General features: G+C 40.4%; 2 protein-coding genes across 3 annotated transcripts; one reads left to right on the top strand and one right to left on the bottom strand.

Annotated features, from left to right (window-relative positions):
• The first annotated feature begins 1,150 nt into the window (after nt 1–1,150).
• On the top strand, nt 1,151–3,653 carry LOC129178699 (uncharacterized). The gene is made up of 3 exons (XM_054771176.1): nt 1,151–1,545; nt 2,701–3,135; nt 3,208–3,653. Exons 1-3 carry the CDS (start codon nt 1,317–1,319, stop codon nt 3,564–3,566), a joined length of 1,023 nt encoding a protein of 340 aa, XP_054627151.1. The 5' UTR covers nt 1,151–1,316; the 3' UTR covers nt 3,567–3,653.
• Nucleotides 3,654–3,994: 341 nt separating this feature from the next.
• Nucleotides 3,995–17,067, bottom strand: LOC129178696 (uncharacterized). Of its 2 annotated transcripts, XM_054771172.1 has the most exons (7): nt 15,781–17,067; nt 13,284–14,555; nt 12,657–12,849; nt 12,392–12,502; nt 11,853–12,063; nt 5,849–6,283; nt 3,995–5,778 (listed from the first exon to the last, which is right to left on the bottom strand). In XM_054771172.1, the coding sequence occupies exons 2-7, from the start codon at nt 13,484–13,486 to the stop codon at nt 5,435–5,437; spliced, it is 1,497 nt and encodes a 498-aa protein (XP_054627147.1). In that variant the 5' UTR covers nt 13,487–14,555; nt 15,781–17,067; the 3' UTR covers nt 3,995–5,434. The 2 variants fall into 2 exon arrangements, with proteins under 2 accessions (XP_054627147.1, XP_054627148.1); XM_054771173.1 differs by lacking the exon at nt 13,284–14,555 and having other exon boundaries at nt 3,997–5,778; nt 15,781–17,060.

Raw genomic sequence — 17,067 nt, 5'->3', positions numbered from 1 at the left:
ACAAGCATGGCATAAATCAAAATGTTTTCACGTGATTTTGAACTAAGCATTATAAATGTATCAAAATTGCTTTAATTACTCTTTTCTCCATACACTGAAATGTTTTAATCACGAAAAACAAGTAAAGCCGCAATTTGGTTCCCACATTAATGCTTCCCATATTCAGGCATGATGCTGACAGCCCTCACAAAAATGCATTCCAACCGCATTCTGATTTAGCTTGTATTGTCTTATGTTGTTTTGCACTAATAACTGTAACATTATTTAACATAGAGCACCTTCCTCTTCCAGACAGTACACTGCTAAATGAATTTAACATGTGTCTGTATAAAGAAGATTGTGTTTTTGGGTGCGGAGAAAGATTCAATTTATTTATTTTCTTCACTTTTGTCAGCCTGTGAATTTCTGATTAAGCTGTAATATTTATCTTTTCTTCTTCTTTTTTTTTAATTTCACCATGTCTCTTATTTGATGTCAATCTGTTGTGTTAAGTTTGGAAATTAAATTGAAGTGCGTTTATTTGCTTTTTCTGCTCATGTCAAGTGATTATGACGTTCATATTTTATCTATTGAAACCTTGGGAAAATACTTAATTACAGTAGTCTCATTAACACAACACAAACCACAAATGGAGCTGATGCGAAATGTTGAGGTATAATCGTCCTGCTTCACTCTATCACTGTTTTTCAAATATATATTAATTAATAAATCATGCATTTTTGTGGTTGAATATGATCTATTATTAGTCAAAACATGCATATTTGAGCAAATGATACATTTTTTGCCAGAATTGAGCATTTTCATGCATAAAAATGGCAAAATGAACTGAAATACAAATATAAGGCATTCAAAAGACACATTAAAAGACGCTAGTCACAATGTGTCAGTAATATTACTGCAATGTTTGGTGGGACACACAATTGTAATTGTGATGAATATATACATTTTCTGTTCTCTGAAACCACTATTAGTAACATATGCAAGCCGGTGGTGTTTTTCCTTATATTTTCTGGGTGAAAAAAGTGTAATTTGGAGCCAAGAAGGAATAGCACCTTTAAGTTTAGTGCTGATGGCGGACTATCTAACTGGGCCACTAGAGGGTAGTGTAAACCTTGTAATATTGGTTTTCAACACATCAGTATACCGAAGAAGTCGACCTCCTCAAGACAGAACCCGCCATTTGTTGACGAAATTACCAGTACAGTTGAAACTGATGAGAACAGATTAAAAAAAAAAAACCGTCATTATATAGATCATAGCATAATCTACACAAAGCGTTCGGATAACCTGATGATTAATCTTGTTTGGTGAGAGGTATGACTCGTAGAAGTATCGTCTGGGATTATTTTGAAACGGTCAGTACAGAATCGGTGGTGTGCCTGCTGTGTAAAAATGTTTTGTCTAAACACGAACATGCCGGTACGACGGCGATGCTAAGACATCTACGCGCCAAACACCCCAAAGAGGCTGCCACGGAACTTGGTAGGACCGACGGTCAAGAAGCTTCGACTGGACAGCAGCCCATGGACACTGACGGTGCACAAGGTACTGAATACATCGTGCTCTCTTGTCTGTGCTGGTCGCCATTTGTTGTCTTGAACAATTTATGCGTCACTTACTATAATTTGTATGAAAGCATAAAAGGTGACCACTAATAGTGGTGTATTCGCTTCATTTTATGGACTTTGGTTGTTATAGTTACACATGTTCCAGACATTTATTTTAGAATTGCACTCACCAAAAAACAAACCAAAAAATATAAGAACATCACCACCAGCTAGAATAGATTACCAATCGTAGTTTAAAAGAACAGATTGCACAAAAAATGTGTGGGTTTTTCACAATTAAATTAAAAAGCATAAGAATTGTTGTGAACTTTTGATTCGGGCCGAATAAAATAACTGACGTTCCTGGCTGTCACTCACCGTTACCTGGTCTCAGAGAAGCGACCAAAAATTTGGAGTCATCAACTGGATATGAGTCTATACAGCAATGATGGCTAATGTTAGCAGCTAAACTTTGCCAAATTGCTATCATTAGCTGACAACAAACATAACTCATATGTGGGGCGTGGCTTATGTGCTCTGAGCAGGAAGGGGGCGGGTTCATAATGCTTGAAGCACATCTGAAAGTTAGCGTCCCCTGCATGCAGTACCCAACCAAGGGAGAGAACACCTTTAAGATCTCTGACTCTTGATCCCTGGTTCTGAAAATATTCGGATTATTAACCCTGGTCATTCAGAAACCGACCAGCACTAATAACCACACAGTGTTCTATCCATCCATTTTCTATGCCGCTTGTACTTACGAGAGTTGTGGGGGTATGCTGGAGCCGATCCCAGCTGACTTTGGGCAAGAGGCAGGGCACATCCTGGACCGGTCGCCAGCCAATCGCAGGGCACGCATAGACAACCAACCATTCACACTCACATTCATGTCTATTTTGGAATGTGGGAGAAAACAAGAGTACCTGGAGAAAACCCACACATGCACGTAAGGGGAGAACATGCAAACTCCACACAGAGATGCCCAACCATTAGGCCTCCGTGCAGCTACACAATGTTCTAGTCAAAAGAAATATTTGTTTAACCTATGTCACCTACAGCTTGCTCCTTTGTTGCTATATTTGATCATACTTTTACAGGAATGGTTTAGTTATTAATTGCATCTCTAACTATCCCTTAAATTCTTCTTCTATAGTGGAGGTGGAACTGGAGGAGGCAGACTGTAACACCGTCATCACAGTGAATGACACTGACATTGATTCTGCATTAAACGGCATCCTTGTAGCTGTGCAGGGAGAGCCCATGGAAGAAAGAAAAGAAGAAGACGTGGTCAAAAATACGCTCCCTTCAAGGACGAAATCGCAACGTCGGAGTATTATCTGGAGACACTTTGAACGCTTGGAAAGTTCAGATGGTTGTCAATGTTTGATTTGCAATAAGAAGATAAAATGCTCTTCTGAGGGCAGCACGGGCAACCTGCACAAACACATGTCAAAGAGGCACCCGCATGTGAATTTACGAACAGGTGAGGTGCTGAAGCAGTCACCATCAGACACATCCTCACGCACAAAGTCAAAGGATCATAGGAAGACATGTCCAGCAAAGGTCACAAAAAACGTAGCAGTTCCAGGTAAGCTTTTATGGTCGCTATACTGTATTCTTTCAGTAACAAATAATATTTATGGCCTTTGCCCTTTTTCAGATGTACTCCAGGTTTCACAGGCAACTGCGGGAGACAAGTGTGATTTTAAGAGGGAGCTGGAGTTGATAGAAGCTCTGAGGAGGGCGCAGAGGGATGAGGCGCAGGCTCTGGAGCATCAGAGGGAGCTTATCGAGAAGCTGCGGGCTGTCAACGCCAGAGAGGCTGCTGTAGAGAGAGAGCAAATTGAGTCTCTCAGGAGAGCACAGCAGGAGGAAGCCAAAAAATTAAGCACACAGAAAGAAGAGGTTGACACAGAAAAGGCGGCACTCCAGAGGAAATGGGAGGAGCTCGAGCAAAAGAAGGAGCAACTGCTCTCCACAGAACTTTCCAGAGAACATCCAGCATCTGTTTCTCACTAAGAGTGAGATTTTAAAAGATTGGCTAGTTTGGCACCAACAAATTGCCTGTTTTTTTTTTTCTTTTAATAAAATCTGCTTTGTAGACCAGTTTTTGGATCTTTGATTTTGCCTCTTAATGTGACCTATGATTAGTACAAATAAAATACAAACTGAAAAGAAAACAAGGACATATACTGTATTGTGCATATCCCTCTACAGGGACACTGTATTTTGATTGTATTTATTTATTCAGGTTTGTTTCATTGAGATCCAACCTGGCCAATAAGGGAGCAGCACAGTTACATTTAAAATAAGGAAAAACTAGTTAGTATACGTAATATACAATTCTAACAAGCTCACATAAAACATTTACACATTTACTTTGAAGTCAGTGACCGTAACAAGTCTTGAAGGCTAAACTGAGACTATTCCAAGCATTAGGTGCTAAACCAGAATTTTTTTTGGACCCAATTCAGTTAGTACCTGAGGTATAACATTGCAGAATGGTAATGGTTTAATTTATTTTGAACGTGGATACAAGTTAACTTGTAATATATCACGTAGTACAATTCACAGTTGTACATGTCCAAAAAGGAGTAGGAAGAAGCAAAGCTTATTTAATCCTACCCCTCACCCGTTTCACATCAATTACATTTGTTCACCTCCTGTATTCCAAGCACACTGCTAGTTTTAAATACATAGGGAAATGATAGGGTCAGTAAAACAATGTGGACAGGAGTCAGTATTATTTCCACCGCCTATTATATGCTCAGTTGAGGTCAGCAGGCCTCCGTCCGCAGTGTGTACCAGGCATTGCTTCATCTTTCTGAGTTGTCAGATAGTTTGCCAGAACCTCTTTGAAGCCTACCGAAAATTGTGCTCCATAGACTCACAGACCTCCTCCAACACCCAAGTTTCAGCTGCTTCAGGAGTCCCACGTGCTCGGTAACTTTTTCTTCAGCTTGACAGCAGCCCTAACCTCCAATGTCCACCACCGGGTTTGGGATTTGCCACCATGATTGGCACTGACCACCTTGCGACCACAGCTTCAATTGGCTGCCACAGCAATGGAAGCACCCAATACGGCCCATTCTGACTCAATATCCTCATCCTCCCCCAGGATTTAATTTTTCTGTTTAATCAGATAAAAGACCCATTGAGATCAATACCTCTTGAACAAGGGTGCATACATAATTAACAAAATCGACAAATATTTTAGCTTGTTCGAACTTAAAATATGTGCTGCATTCACAAGCCAAGCATTCCATTTGCTTGGCTGCAAATGGAATCAAATCTACCCTTACAATGTAATATTTTGAGTTACATTTTCAGTTGTGTATTGGTGCGGAATTGTGCTTTTGAGCCCACAAATGAGTAATATACAGTGTAAGCGTATCCTGTGTGATAATGTACTATTTCTATGAAACCAATGACTCCTAGTGATCACAATTGGAATCTTGAGTTCCCCCCAATACAAGGAAACAAACTTTAAAAAATGCTTCTCAATTCTATACAGGAAATTACAGAAACAAAGTATTTATACCAATTCTCTCTCCTAAAAAGATTGTCAATTACTGTCCAATCATGTTTTTACAAAACAAGTGGCTAGAAATGAGGTAAATTGTATTTTTCTTGAAGCATATGGTGATATATTGATCATTTGTGTTTTTGTTCATGTACAGTAAACCTGAAGAAGAATGTGCACAAGATATGGCCTTGTTTCCTTTTCAGATTGTTTGTATTGTAGTAATCCAAGGTCATGTTGGGAAGTAAAATGAAAGATCCAAAAACTGGTCTACAAAACAGACTTTATTTAAAAAAAAAATAAAAATAAAAAAAAAAATGAAATTTTCAAAGCCGCCAAACCACCCAATAAAAAAATGTCACCGTTAGTGAGAAACAGAGGATGGATGTTCTCTGGAGAGCAGTTGCTCCTTCTGCTCGAGCTCCTCCCATTTCCTCTGCAGTGCTGCCTTTTCTGTCTCGAGCTCCTCTCTCTGCCTGCTTAATTTTTTGGCCTCCTCCTGCTGTGCTCTCCTCAGAGACTCAATTTGCTCTCTCTCTACAGCAGCTTCTCTTGCATTGACAGCCCGCAGCTTCTCGACAAGCTCCCGCTGATGCTCCAGAGCCTGCGCCTCCTGCCTCTGTGCCCTCCTCAGAGCGTCTATTAACTCCAGCTCCCTCCTAAAACCACGCTTCTCTCCTGCAGTTGCCTGTGAAACCTGGAGCACATCTGAAAAAGGCAAAGTCCATAAATATATTGGTTACTGAAAGAATACAGTATAGTGACGATAAAAGCTTACCTGGAACTGCTACGTCCTTTGTGACCTTTGCTGGACATGTCTTCCTAAGATCCTTTGACTCTGTGGGTGAGGATGTGTCTAATGGTGACTGCTTCAGCACCTCACCTGTTTGCAAATTTACATGCGGGTGCCTCTTTGACATGTGTCTGTGCAGGTTGCTGGTGCTGCCCTCAGAAGAGCATTTTATCTTCCTATTGCAAATCAAACATTGACAACCATCTGAACTTTCCAAGCGTTCAAAATGTCTCCAGATCATACTCCGACGTTGCGATTTCGTCTTTGAAGGGAGCTGATTTTTTACCACCACTACTTCTGTCCTTTCTTCCATGGGCTCTCCCTGTGCAGCCACAAGGATGCCATTTAGTGCAGAATCAATGTCAGTGTCGTTCACAGTGATGGCAGTGTTAGAGTCTGCCTCCTCCAGTTCCACCTCCACTATGGAAGAAGAGATAAAGAGTTAGGGATGCTTCCCAATCCCATTCCTGCAAAATTATGACAAAATATAGAAACAAATAGGCAAGCTGTAGGTTTTCTGTTAATGAGAACATTTTGTGGTTATTAGAGCTGGTTGGTTTCTAAATCATTTTCTCTCTTGCAAGATGGGCAAGGAGAGGGGGCAAACGTAGCCAAAAGAGTATCAGCAAAGGTAGCTTAAAGAAACTGAATGACCAGGGTTAATGATCTAAATCTTTTTACAATCAAAGAAAGTCAGAGGTCTCCATTAACCCGAATCTTATGAGTCCTCCGGCTGGCTACTGCTACGTACACAAGGCATGTTACAGTAAGAATAACGGGAAACATCATGGACTCGGATGATTGATTTGAATTGGCTCACAGACTCACAGTAAACAGACTAAGATGTTTAGAATGAATTTGTTCCACTGGCTCCCATCAAGGGACTCGGGTGATTCATTTCAACTGATTCACTGGCTCGAGTCAATTTCCTCACTGGAAAGGCTGCAGACTCAGACAATTCATTTGAATTGATTCACTGTTAAGTGTTGAAAAACTGCGGATTCAGGTGATTAGATTCACTGACTTCAATCAAGTCAGCGAAACAATAATAATTCAGGATGAATCAGGATTTCCGCTACATGTAATGGATCGTGGCGCACCACCACAGTAAATAAAAAGGAAATGAGTTTAGTTTATTTTGTTTTATCATGAAAACAATGTTAAGTAATACACTGTATGAATGGACATATATGCTAAATAGGGGCCCATTACAGCGTTCGCAAAGGTAGTGTCGGTCGCGTGTCAGACAATCATAACCGTCACTTTGTAGATGTTATATGACATCAGTCAGCTGACATTAAACCCCCTGCTGATTCATGCATGATACATGCATACAAGTTATAATGGAATATATCACATAATTCAATTCACAGTTCCACATGTCCAAAAGGAGTAGGAAGAAGCAGAGCTTATTTAATCCTACTCCCCATCCGTTCCACATCTTATGCCAGTACATTTATTCAGTTCCTGATTTTTTTAATGCATAGAAGAATAACGTAATAAAACTCTGCATGAAGTAGCTGGAGAGAGGGAAGTCTGGGCGTCCCTGCTTAGGCTGCTGCCCCCGCAACCCGACCTCGGGTAAGCGGAAGAAGATGGATAGATTATTTGATTTGTGAATGATATGAACTATTTTGATGAAATACTAATCATTACTATTTAGTGTAGTAATTGCAAAGTTTACCGGTTAGATTTCATATATGCTATATGTTTTATAGTAAGAGGTAGATGATTTTGATTGTGTGCACCCCTATATACATGTCCAATTTACACACACTCATAATTACAAATATACTAAATATAGATATATTCTCTGTTTATAGCAGGAGGCATGGATCTTTGGGACATGGTCATATTAAAAGTAGCCCACCTCTGTGCTATATACACGCACATGTATAGCCCATTATTTACATATTGAACACAATTAGTATGAAATAAAATATCTAATATCGGACTGCACAGTGGCCTAATGGTTAGCATGTTGGCCACACACAGTGAGGAGATCAGGAAGATCTGGGTTCGAATCTCCGTTGGGCATTTCTGTGTGGAGTTTGCATGTTCTCCGTGCGTGGGCTTTCTCCGGTTTCCTCCCATTCCAAAAACATGCATGTAAGGTTAATTAACGACTCTTAATTGTCTGTGAGAATGAATGGTTGTTTGTGTATATGTGCCCTGTCAACCAATTGGCTGACTGGTCGCCAGCCAGGGTTTACCCTGCCTGTCCCCCGCGTCCCTAATGAGAAGTGGCAAAGAAAATGGATGGATGAAATAACATATCATAAAAACATTTCAATACACTTTATTTTGAAAAACTTGCACCGGAATTGCCCCTGTTGGCACTTGACAAACAGGGAGCGGAAAAAAAGGCATAGAGAAAGATATTTACTATTAATTAATGCATTTCTTGACAAATAAGGAGAGGAAGAAAAGGCAGAGAGAAAGGTTATTTAAAGTGAATTAATGCATTTCTTGTTCAAGCCTGTGAAAATGACCCTAATGTTGACATTATTACAGACGGTAATGGAACAATCTCAGTGTAGAGTTTGCATGTTTTCCCCATGCGTGCATGCAGTCCAGGCATGATAGGCTAATTGGAGACTCTAAATTGTCCATAGGTGTGAATGCTTGTTTATCTATACGTGCCCTGTGATTGCATGGTGACCAGCCCAGGCTGTAACCCTTCTCACCTGAAGTCAGCTGGGATAGGCTACAGCTCACCTGTGACCCTAATGAGGCCATGCCATATGGAAAATTGACAGACGGATGGAATTTTGGCTAGTTTATAATTGATGTGAGATGATCACATTATTGTTCAATTTGTTAATAGGTTGTGTTGGTTTGTTTTTTGGTGAGTTGATTTTTAAAATTCCGTAATTTTAAGAAGTCCGTAAAATTAAACTGTACCACGAATAGTGGTTATGTTTTATCCTTTCGTACATAATTTTTAAAGTGATGCATAAATAGTTAAAGACAACAAATGGCGACCAGCTCGAGATAAGGGGGCACGATGTATTCAGTACCTTGTGCACCGTCAGTGTCCATGGGCTGCTGTCCAGTCGAAGCTTCTTGACCATCGGTCCTACCAAGTTCCATGGCAGCCTCTTTGGGGTGTTTGACGCGCAGATGTCTTAGCATCGGTGTCGTACTACCATGTTCGTGCTTACACAATAAATTTTCACACAGCAGACAGACCACAGATTCCGTATCGACTTCTTCAAAATAATCCCAAACGACACTTCTCCTACGAGTCATGCTTCTCACCAAACAAGACGAATCATAAGGTTAGTCGAATGATATGTTCTTACTTTCGACTGTACTAAATTCGTCAACAAATGGCGGGTTCTGTGGCGGGCCGAGGAGGCCTTTTTCGACTTCTTCTTCGGTTTTATGGCGGTTGGCATCCATTACGTTGGTGCATTACCGCCCCCTTTCAGTTGTGTCTTAGCTGCAGTCACAACCTTACTAGTGCCATACGGAAACATATACTCCTTCTCCAGAATAAATACAGACCTTTTCCAAAAAATTTGAATGTCATGGAAAAGTTGTTTAATTTCCATAATTCCATTCAAAAAGTTAAACTTTCATAGATTATAGATTCAGGGCCCACAATTTAAACGATATCAAGTATTTATTTGTTTATTTTTACATAATTTGGGCTTCCAGCTCATTAAACCCACGAAAACAGGAATTCAAAAAATTAGAATACTGTGAAGAAATCAGCCCAAATTTTGCAGGGCATGAATGTTTTCAACTGAGTGTCACACACTAATCATCTACTAAAGTCAAATCACCTGCACAGGCTTCCCCAGGTGTCATTAAATTGCTTCAGTTTGGTTCAATTGTCTCAGTTCGGTTCAATATGGGGAAGACTGCAGACATGAAAGCTGGCCAGAAGACCATCATTGATACCCTCCATAGGATGGGTAAGCCACAAAAGTTCATAGCTAAGGAGGCTGCTTGTTCACAGAGTGCTGTGTCCAAGCATATCAATGGAAAGTCTAGAGGAAGGGCAAAATGTGGCAGGAGAAGATGCACCAGCAAAAGAGATGACCGTGGGCTTCAGCGGATTATCAAACAGGGAAGATTTAAGAATCTGGCAGAGATCCAGAAAGAGTGGAATGAGGCGGGAGTCACAGCTTCAAAAACCACCACATTCAGACGCATCTGGGAGATGGGCTACCACTGTCGGGTTCCTCGGGTCAAGCTACTTCTGAACCTGAGCCAACGTAGGAAGCGTCTCCACTGGGCCAAGGAGAAGAAGGACTGGACTGTTGGCCAGTGGTCCAAGGTCCTCTTTTCCCATGAAAGTAAAGTGTGCCTTTCATTTGGGAATCAAGGTCCAAGGATTTGGAGGAAGACGGGTGAGGAACAGAACCCAAGCTGCCTGAGGTCCAGTGTGAAATATCCACAGTCCGTCATGATTTGGGTTGCAATGTCCAGTGCAGGTGTTGGTAAACTCTGCTTTCTTAAATCCAAGGTCACCGCAACAGTCTACCAGAATGTTTTAGAGGACTTCATGATTCCTTCTGCTGAGGATCTGTATGGAGATGCAGATTTCATCTTCCAGCAGGAACTGGCCCCTGCCCATACCGCCAGAAGCACCAAAACCTGGTTTGATGCCCATGCCATCACAGTGCTTGACTGGCCAGCCAACTCACCGGACCTAAACCCCATTGAGAATCTATGGGGTATTCTCAAGAGGAAAATGAGGGGCACCAGACCCAACAACAAAGAAGAGCTGACAGCAAGCATCAAGGAAATCTGGGCTTCCATAACTCCCAGGCAATGCCACAGGCTGATTGCTTCAATGTCACGTTGCATCGAGGCAGTGATTAAGGCAAAGCGATTCCCAACCAAGTATTGAAGATTGACATATTGTTTTGAAAGTACCATATTTTGATTGATTTGATGTGATCCTCATTTATTTCTCTCTTTTTCAGAAGTAAATGGTGATTTCTTCACAGTATTCTAATTTTTTGAATTCCTGTTTTCGTGGGTTTTATGAGCTGGAAGCCCAAATTATGTCAAAATAAACAAACACTTGAAATCGTTTAAATTGTGGGCCCTGAATCTATAATCTATGAAAGTTTAACTTTTTGAATGGAATTATGGAAATTAAACAACTTTTCCATGATATTCTAATTTTTTGGAAAGGGTCTGTATAACACCTTGATTCTTCACCCTAAATACACCTTCCCTCATATTCTATCAGACAACCCTGTGCTTCTTAAATAGTCCAATAACGTCCTTTGGTGTGTCCTTCCACCCATATTCAGTAGTCCTTTTAAGTGTTATTTCTTCAATTCCCATTCCTGTCAGTCTGCTTCTCATCACCTACCTTTGTGCATTATACTTCCTGCACCTCAGTATCACATGTCAAGTGACTCATCTTCCTGACCTTCACACATTCCAGTGTCACACCCCACAATTTTCAATGTTTTGTTAAGAGCACAGTGTCCTATCCTTAATCTGGTCATCACCACTTCATCTCTCCTGCTCTTACCGCAAATTCTTGACCTTTTGCTGGATTTGATACATGTCTGTTCTCTCTGTCCCTTTGCCAAATTCGGCTCATTTTCCCCTTTATTACGCTTTTCACCTGTTTTGCTTATGCTTACCATACTTACCCTCAGTGCCCTCTTTGCCAACTTGTCTGCCCTTTCATTCCCTTGCACCCCTGCATGTGCTGGCACCCAAAGAAATGTGACTTGGTGCCCCTTGTTTATCTTTGTGTGCAAAATCTGATATAGACTGTCCTGTCTGTTGTCCGAATTAAATGAGGTGATACTTTCAAGAACAGGTTTTTCCACTATCACAAAGTGATAGTGTCCAAAGTGTGGCCACACACACACACAGTATATAGTAAGGTAATTATTAAGTACACTTGAAATAACAAGGAAGTCTAAACAAAGACGGTAAAGTATAATTTCACTCAGTTTTTTTAACAAAGTTTTAAAATATGTAGATTTTCTACCCATTTTTATTTTACCTGAGTATGAATCATCCTTGCCTTTCAGCTCTTCATTGATGAGTTTCTGCCCTCTGAGATCCTCCAGGAGACTGCACAAAGTGTTCTTTGCCCTCCTTTCTCTATCCTTTGCAATGCTCCTCTCTCTTTCCAGACTCTCCACCCTAGCCGAGGCATCATTAAGTCTGCCCCTCAGATCATCAGGTGATGAAGGCAGGACATAGGAGTGGTCCTAGTGGAAACAAAGGATGAACATACAGTATTATAAAGCATGTTTATATTACACTTACTCAATCACCCAGTCACAGTCAGTCACATCTTTGCTAGTACAAAGTGATGGCAACTATCCCACATTCAATCCCATCACGCCACATTTGTTCTGCCAGTGTATTTGTATGCATGTGTCAGGGATACGCATTCATGACTGACATGTTTAATGTATGTGCGAGTGCGTATCCGAGTATGTCTGAAAATAGTGTCAGAGTGGGAGATAACAAGATATCTGAACATAAGAATCATGATTCTCCTAACTATGTGAGGCATGTCTGTTTGGTACTCACCACATTGGGGACAGGAAGCAGTTCATCAGTGTCTTGGACAAGCGGGGAACAGTCCATTGCCAGAGTCTCTCGAGCCTTCTTTGAAGTCTCACTTGTCCTGGTGGCAACAGGCTAAAGTGAAGGATATCATATTTTAATTTTATCACAGTATATTACAAAATACAGAAATGATTCCTCCACACTCAGTATAGAAAAAAATCAGCATAGTATGGCATTCATTGATTTAAACCTTACAGCCTATGGCGATATACTGTACAGTACATACCCTTTGGGGGTGTGCTGGGAAACTGAAAACAGAAGGGACAACTCCATCTCGGATCCTGACCGTCTGACCTGTTCTGTCAAAGTCCTCCGGCCTGAAATGATCACTGCAGAGCATGGAGGACGAGCTGGCAGAAAATCCCTCCCTCCGGAGGGCTATTTCCCACTGTTTCCTCCGAGCAGTGTCTTTGGGAAACCTTCAGAGTATGACAAAAGTTAGTGACCCAAATGACAACAATCAAATTAAAAGTTAGCCAAGCAAATAAAAAACAATCTTACTAAAATGTTCAGAGCAACTGGAAAAAACAAGAATGACGACTTAATTGTTTGAAGACTTGCGCTAATTCGTTGTAATTCATTGCTAATTCATATTGTTTTTCCTCCTGTTCCATTCAGACTGTGGATGATTAAACTGAGTTGTTAAATTATTAGCTGTAAATGTTTTGATAAAAAATATATGCTGCTGTGTGCATAATAAATCTAAAATAAATAAATGAATGAATGATTGAATTGTGCCCGGAAATACAGTGTTTTCCACAACATCGGCAAATTATGCTCAAAACGAAGTTATAATGGCCAAATCATGCAGTCCGTGGGCCAAATACTATCAAAAGTAAATGTTAAATCTTACCTGTGAAAGGTTATTCCCTGGGATTTGGTTTGGGCAGTACAACGAGTCGTACACCTCCATGCAGCACATGAATGAGGCATCTTCTCCGCTCCGACTCTTGCCATATGCAATATGGCGGCGACGTTGACGTACGGCTCAGCGCTCGATGCGGCGTCTACGTATGTGTGTCTATAGTTGTACGCATGTGCAGAACGCGTCAACATCCGGTCGGCCTATTTTTCGGCAGTCACATGTTAGGGATGTTTACGCCATACGTCGGTCTATTTTACGGCAGCAATATGCGTCACCCCCGCCTCAAAACGATGAGAAATTACAACATAATCGAGCTTTCCTTCTTACATCATATCCATGGTGCAAGTGGATAAATTATAAGCCCCCTTTTCTTGGTTGAATAAATTATTTTATTTTTTTTTCGCCACTGAAAAAATACAAACAAAAGCTTTTGCTGGGAAGATATGTTTGGATGGATGGTATTTCTCCGTTTACTTATGCTTGTCTACATTCAAATATTTTATATGTTTTATTCTATTTATATATGGTATACATAACCGGATATGACGTATGCAAAATACCGATATTTGTTTACTACAAATGGCATCAATTGAAACCCCTGCAATAATATCAAAGACCTTGTGTGTTAATGTCAAATACAAGGTGTTCCTTTGTTACAACCCGCCCCGGGTTGTAACGCATGCTGTGTGGAGTTGTAACAATTAGACAAAAGAAGCAAAAAACAAAGGCCACACATACAATTTGCTTCAAAACAGGTGTATTGGGGAAAAAAAGAACAATCCACAACAATGTCTGTGTCTGTGACTAACCATAACAAAGTCTCTGTTTAACTCAGGTGTGTCTACTAGAGTCTACTATAGAACAAACTTTCATAGCAGGACTTAATGATCTTGCTGCACATGGTATGAAAAACATATAGGTCTGATATACAGCCAGCAATGTGTGTGGCTATGTGTGCATATTCTTAATCAGAATCAGTGTTGACAAATGAATGTTGGTATCCTTGGAGTGCAGGCTTGATGAGCCGAAAGACTGCATAGGGCACATTTTACTCACACTTCCTTTGGCTTTGAGTTGACAAATGGCATCCCTGGCTTTTCAACTTCCGCAGTGATTTGCAGCACGTGCTCAGTATTACATGGCAGATCCCATGTTCCTTTGCCACTGATCTGACTAACTTGCTTTTCTTTGTGACCTCATCAGATGCTTTTTTAAAAACAGCAGGCACACCATCTCTCAGTCTTTCTTTTCTAAAATAAACTTACAGAGTGGGTAAATAATTATTACAAGTAGAATTTAGAATAACTGTTTGCATTGATGTCTATTGATTGAATTATTGTTGAGTGTCTTAAAATAAGTACAGTATAGATATAACTGTTTAATCAATTAATCTAATAACTTAGTGAATGATTACAAGTACTTTATAGAAATAATGCTTCATTAAATAGTTAGTGGAATAGATGAACATCTGTTTAAGTGTGTCAAATCTTAAACAGAAATACTGTTGGTCACAGCTTCTTCACACCAAGGTTACCAGGCTGATAAGGCCCAGAATGAAGTCAAAACAGAAACATTAGCCGGAGCAAAGAATGTTTTGTTTATGTCAACAACTACACTAAGTGTTATCGGGACAGCGAAGGAGCCAGCTATCATCTGCTGGCGTCACAAGCTTTGTCAAGGAATTCAGGAGAAAGTTATCTTTGGAGGGACTGGAGCCAACGGTCTGAGCAAACAAGTACTGTATAAAAATGACTATGGGACAATCGGGGGGAGTTCACTTGAATTTTCAGCCAGGAGATGGGTAAAGGTGAAATGAAACGGGGTCCAGGTACCTGTAGATTGTGGAATTTATCCTGTCTGACTTATTCTTCAATACATTTGGAAAAATGTAAATTGTGTGACAGTCTTTCTCCCTTCTCATAACTGGAGATTAAAGAGCATGCAAGGGGGAGGTGAAATTGGCTTAATTAATTATCCAAAGTGGTTCTTTGACCTTTAGGAGGTTGTGGAGAATTTCATCTCCAAAACTAGGCATGCTGAAAAATTATTATCATCAAGAAAGTGTTCTTAGTTTCATTTCAGGGGGTGGTTCTAACAGTTTCATATCTATGTTATAACCCACCCCACAATTGTCAGCCATGGTTTAGCTAACTGTATTAGCATAGAAGTGACAAATAAGCAAGGGGAAAATGCACCACATTTTGCCTGACAAGCTAGAATTTAATCTACTTTAAGTCATATAATTTTATATGTGTAACCCCCACTGAAGGCACCCCTTCGGGTCTCCTGAGCTCTGCGTTGTGTTTATTTATGGTAATGAACAGGAGACTTGGAGCTTGTTGCTTACAGTGACACCGTTTATTTCCTGGTATGGGACAATGTGCGCTGGTCAATACCGTGAGGCTTTTTACAGACTCGGGTCACGGGGCTGATGAGCTCACATTAACAATGTATAGTATACAGTACATAAATAATAAGCACTTACCTGGTGTGAGACAATGTGCACTAGTCAACACCGTGAGGCTTGTTACTACAATGACAATGAGTTTCATTAGCATCGTAGCTAACCATACAATTGCATAGAGAAGCGCTCCTCTACTCACCTCGGGTCACAGGGCTGATGAACTAAAGTTGTGATGACACTGCCGTATATAAAGCTCACAAGTGAGAGAGGGCGCTATTGAGCCATGACTCCAAACACTGTTAGATCAAGTGGAATCACAATAACCAAAGTAAACCTGTTACATATGCAACTGTATGTGCTAAACAAAGTTTGGTTTTGGTCACAAAAATTACTTTACCAAGAAAAATGTTTTTTCTCAGTAAAATCTACATACTGCTAGACCCGGCCTCTACAACTGCCAAGTGAAATCAAAGAGGAAATGGGCAAACACTGAAATGATCAGATGACTTCTATCTCTTCTCTGATTGGTGGAATTGGTGGCGTTACTACTCTTCCTATGTTACAACCATACCTGGTCTCCCCTACCAACATCATGAAAAAAAATCTTGAAAGCTTCCTTTTCTTGGTTTTGGCAGTTTTTCTACTTGTTTCCACAAAGGCATCTTCATCGTTTTCTATGAACAATAGTAGTGGTAAGTACTCATGTCCACCCCAAAAGACATAGGAAAAATGTGTCTTTCAGTATCTTGAAAATGACTAGATGTGACCACAAACACCTCAAACAATTGATCTAACACTCACTTTCTACTTTGAAAAACGCAGTAACTGGATAAATGGTGGAACAACGGTGGTAAACAAGCAATAGTGGAATTTTTCCAAAGAAGAAAGGGACCACTGGTTTACTAGCAACAGACAGACAGACCGAGGAAAACATCAGCTGGGGATGACAGGGACATTGTGAGAGCTGTAAAGAAAGACCCTAAAACTGTTAATGACATCAGAACCAACTTGCAGAGGGCAGGAGTGAAGGTACTGTATCACAATCTACTGTTCATAGAAGAATTTGTGGACAAAAGTACAATGGTACACCAGAAGATGCAAACCACTCATTAGCAAGAAGAATAGGAAGGCCAGGCTGGAATATGCCAAAAAGTCCAGTGATGAGAAGTTTAAGAAACAGATGAATTTTTTAGGCTCATCGTTGTGCTTTTTTTCCAGCCTGGTGAATGAGTGATTGCATCTTCTGGTGTACCATTGCACTTTTGTTCAAGAAGTTTTCTATGAACAAAAGAATAGTGAATAGAATAATGAATAATGAACGAAGATAGTGATACTTTCACTCCTGCCCTGTTCAGTTTATTGCTGATG

The sequence above is a fragment of the Dunckerocampus dactyliophorus genome, chromosome 3 (assembly GCF_027744805.1).
Source record: "Dunckerocampus dactyliophorus isolate RoL2022-P2 chromosome 3, RoL_Ddac_1.1, whole genome shotgun sequence".
NCBI classification, from domain to species: domain Eukaryota; kingdom Metazoa; phylum Chordata; class Actinopteri; order Syngnathiformes; family Syngnathidae; genus Dunckerocampus; species Dunckerocampus dactyliophorus.
The sequence above is the reverse complement of the archived record's forward strand: the minus strand, read 5'-3'. Positions and strand labels throughout refer to the sequence as shown.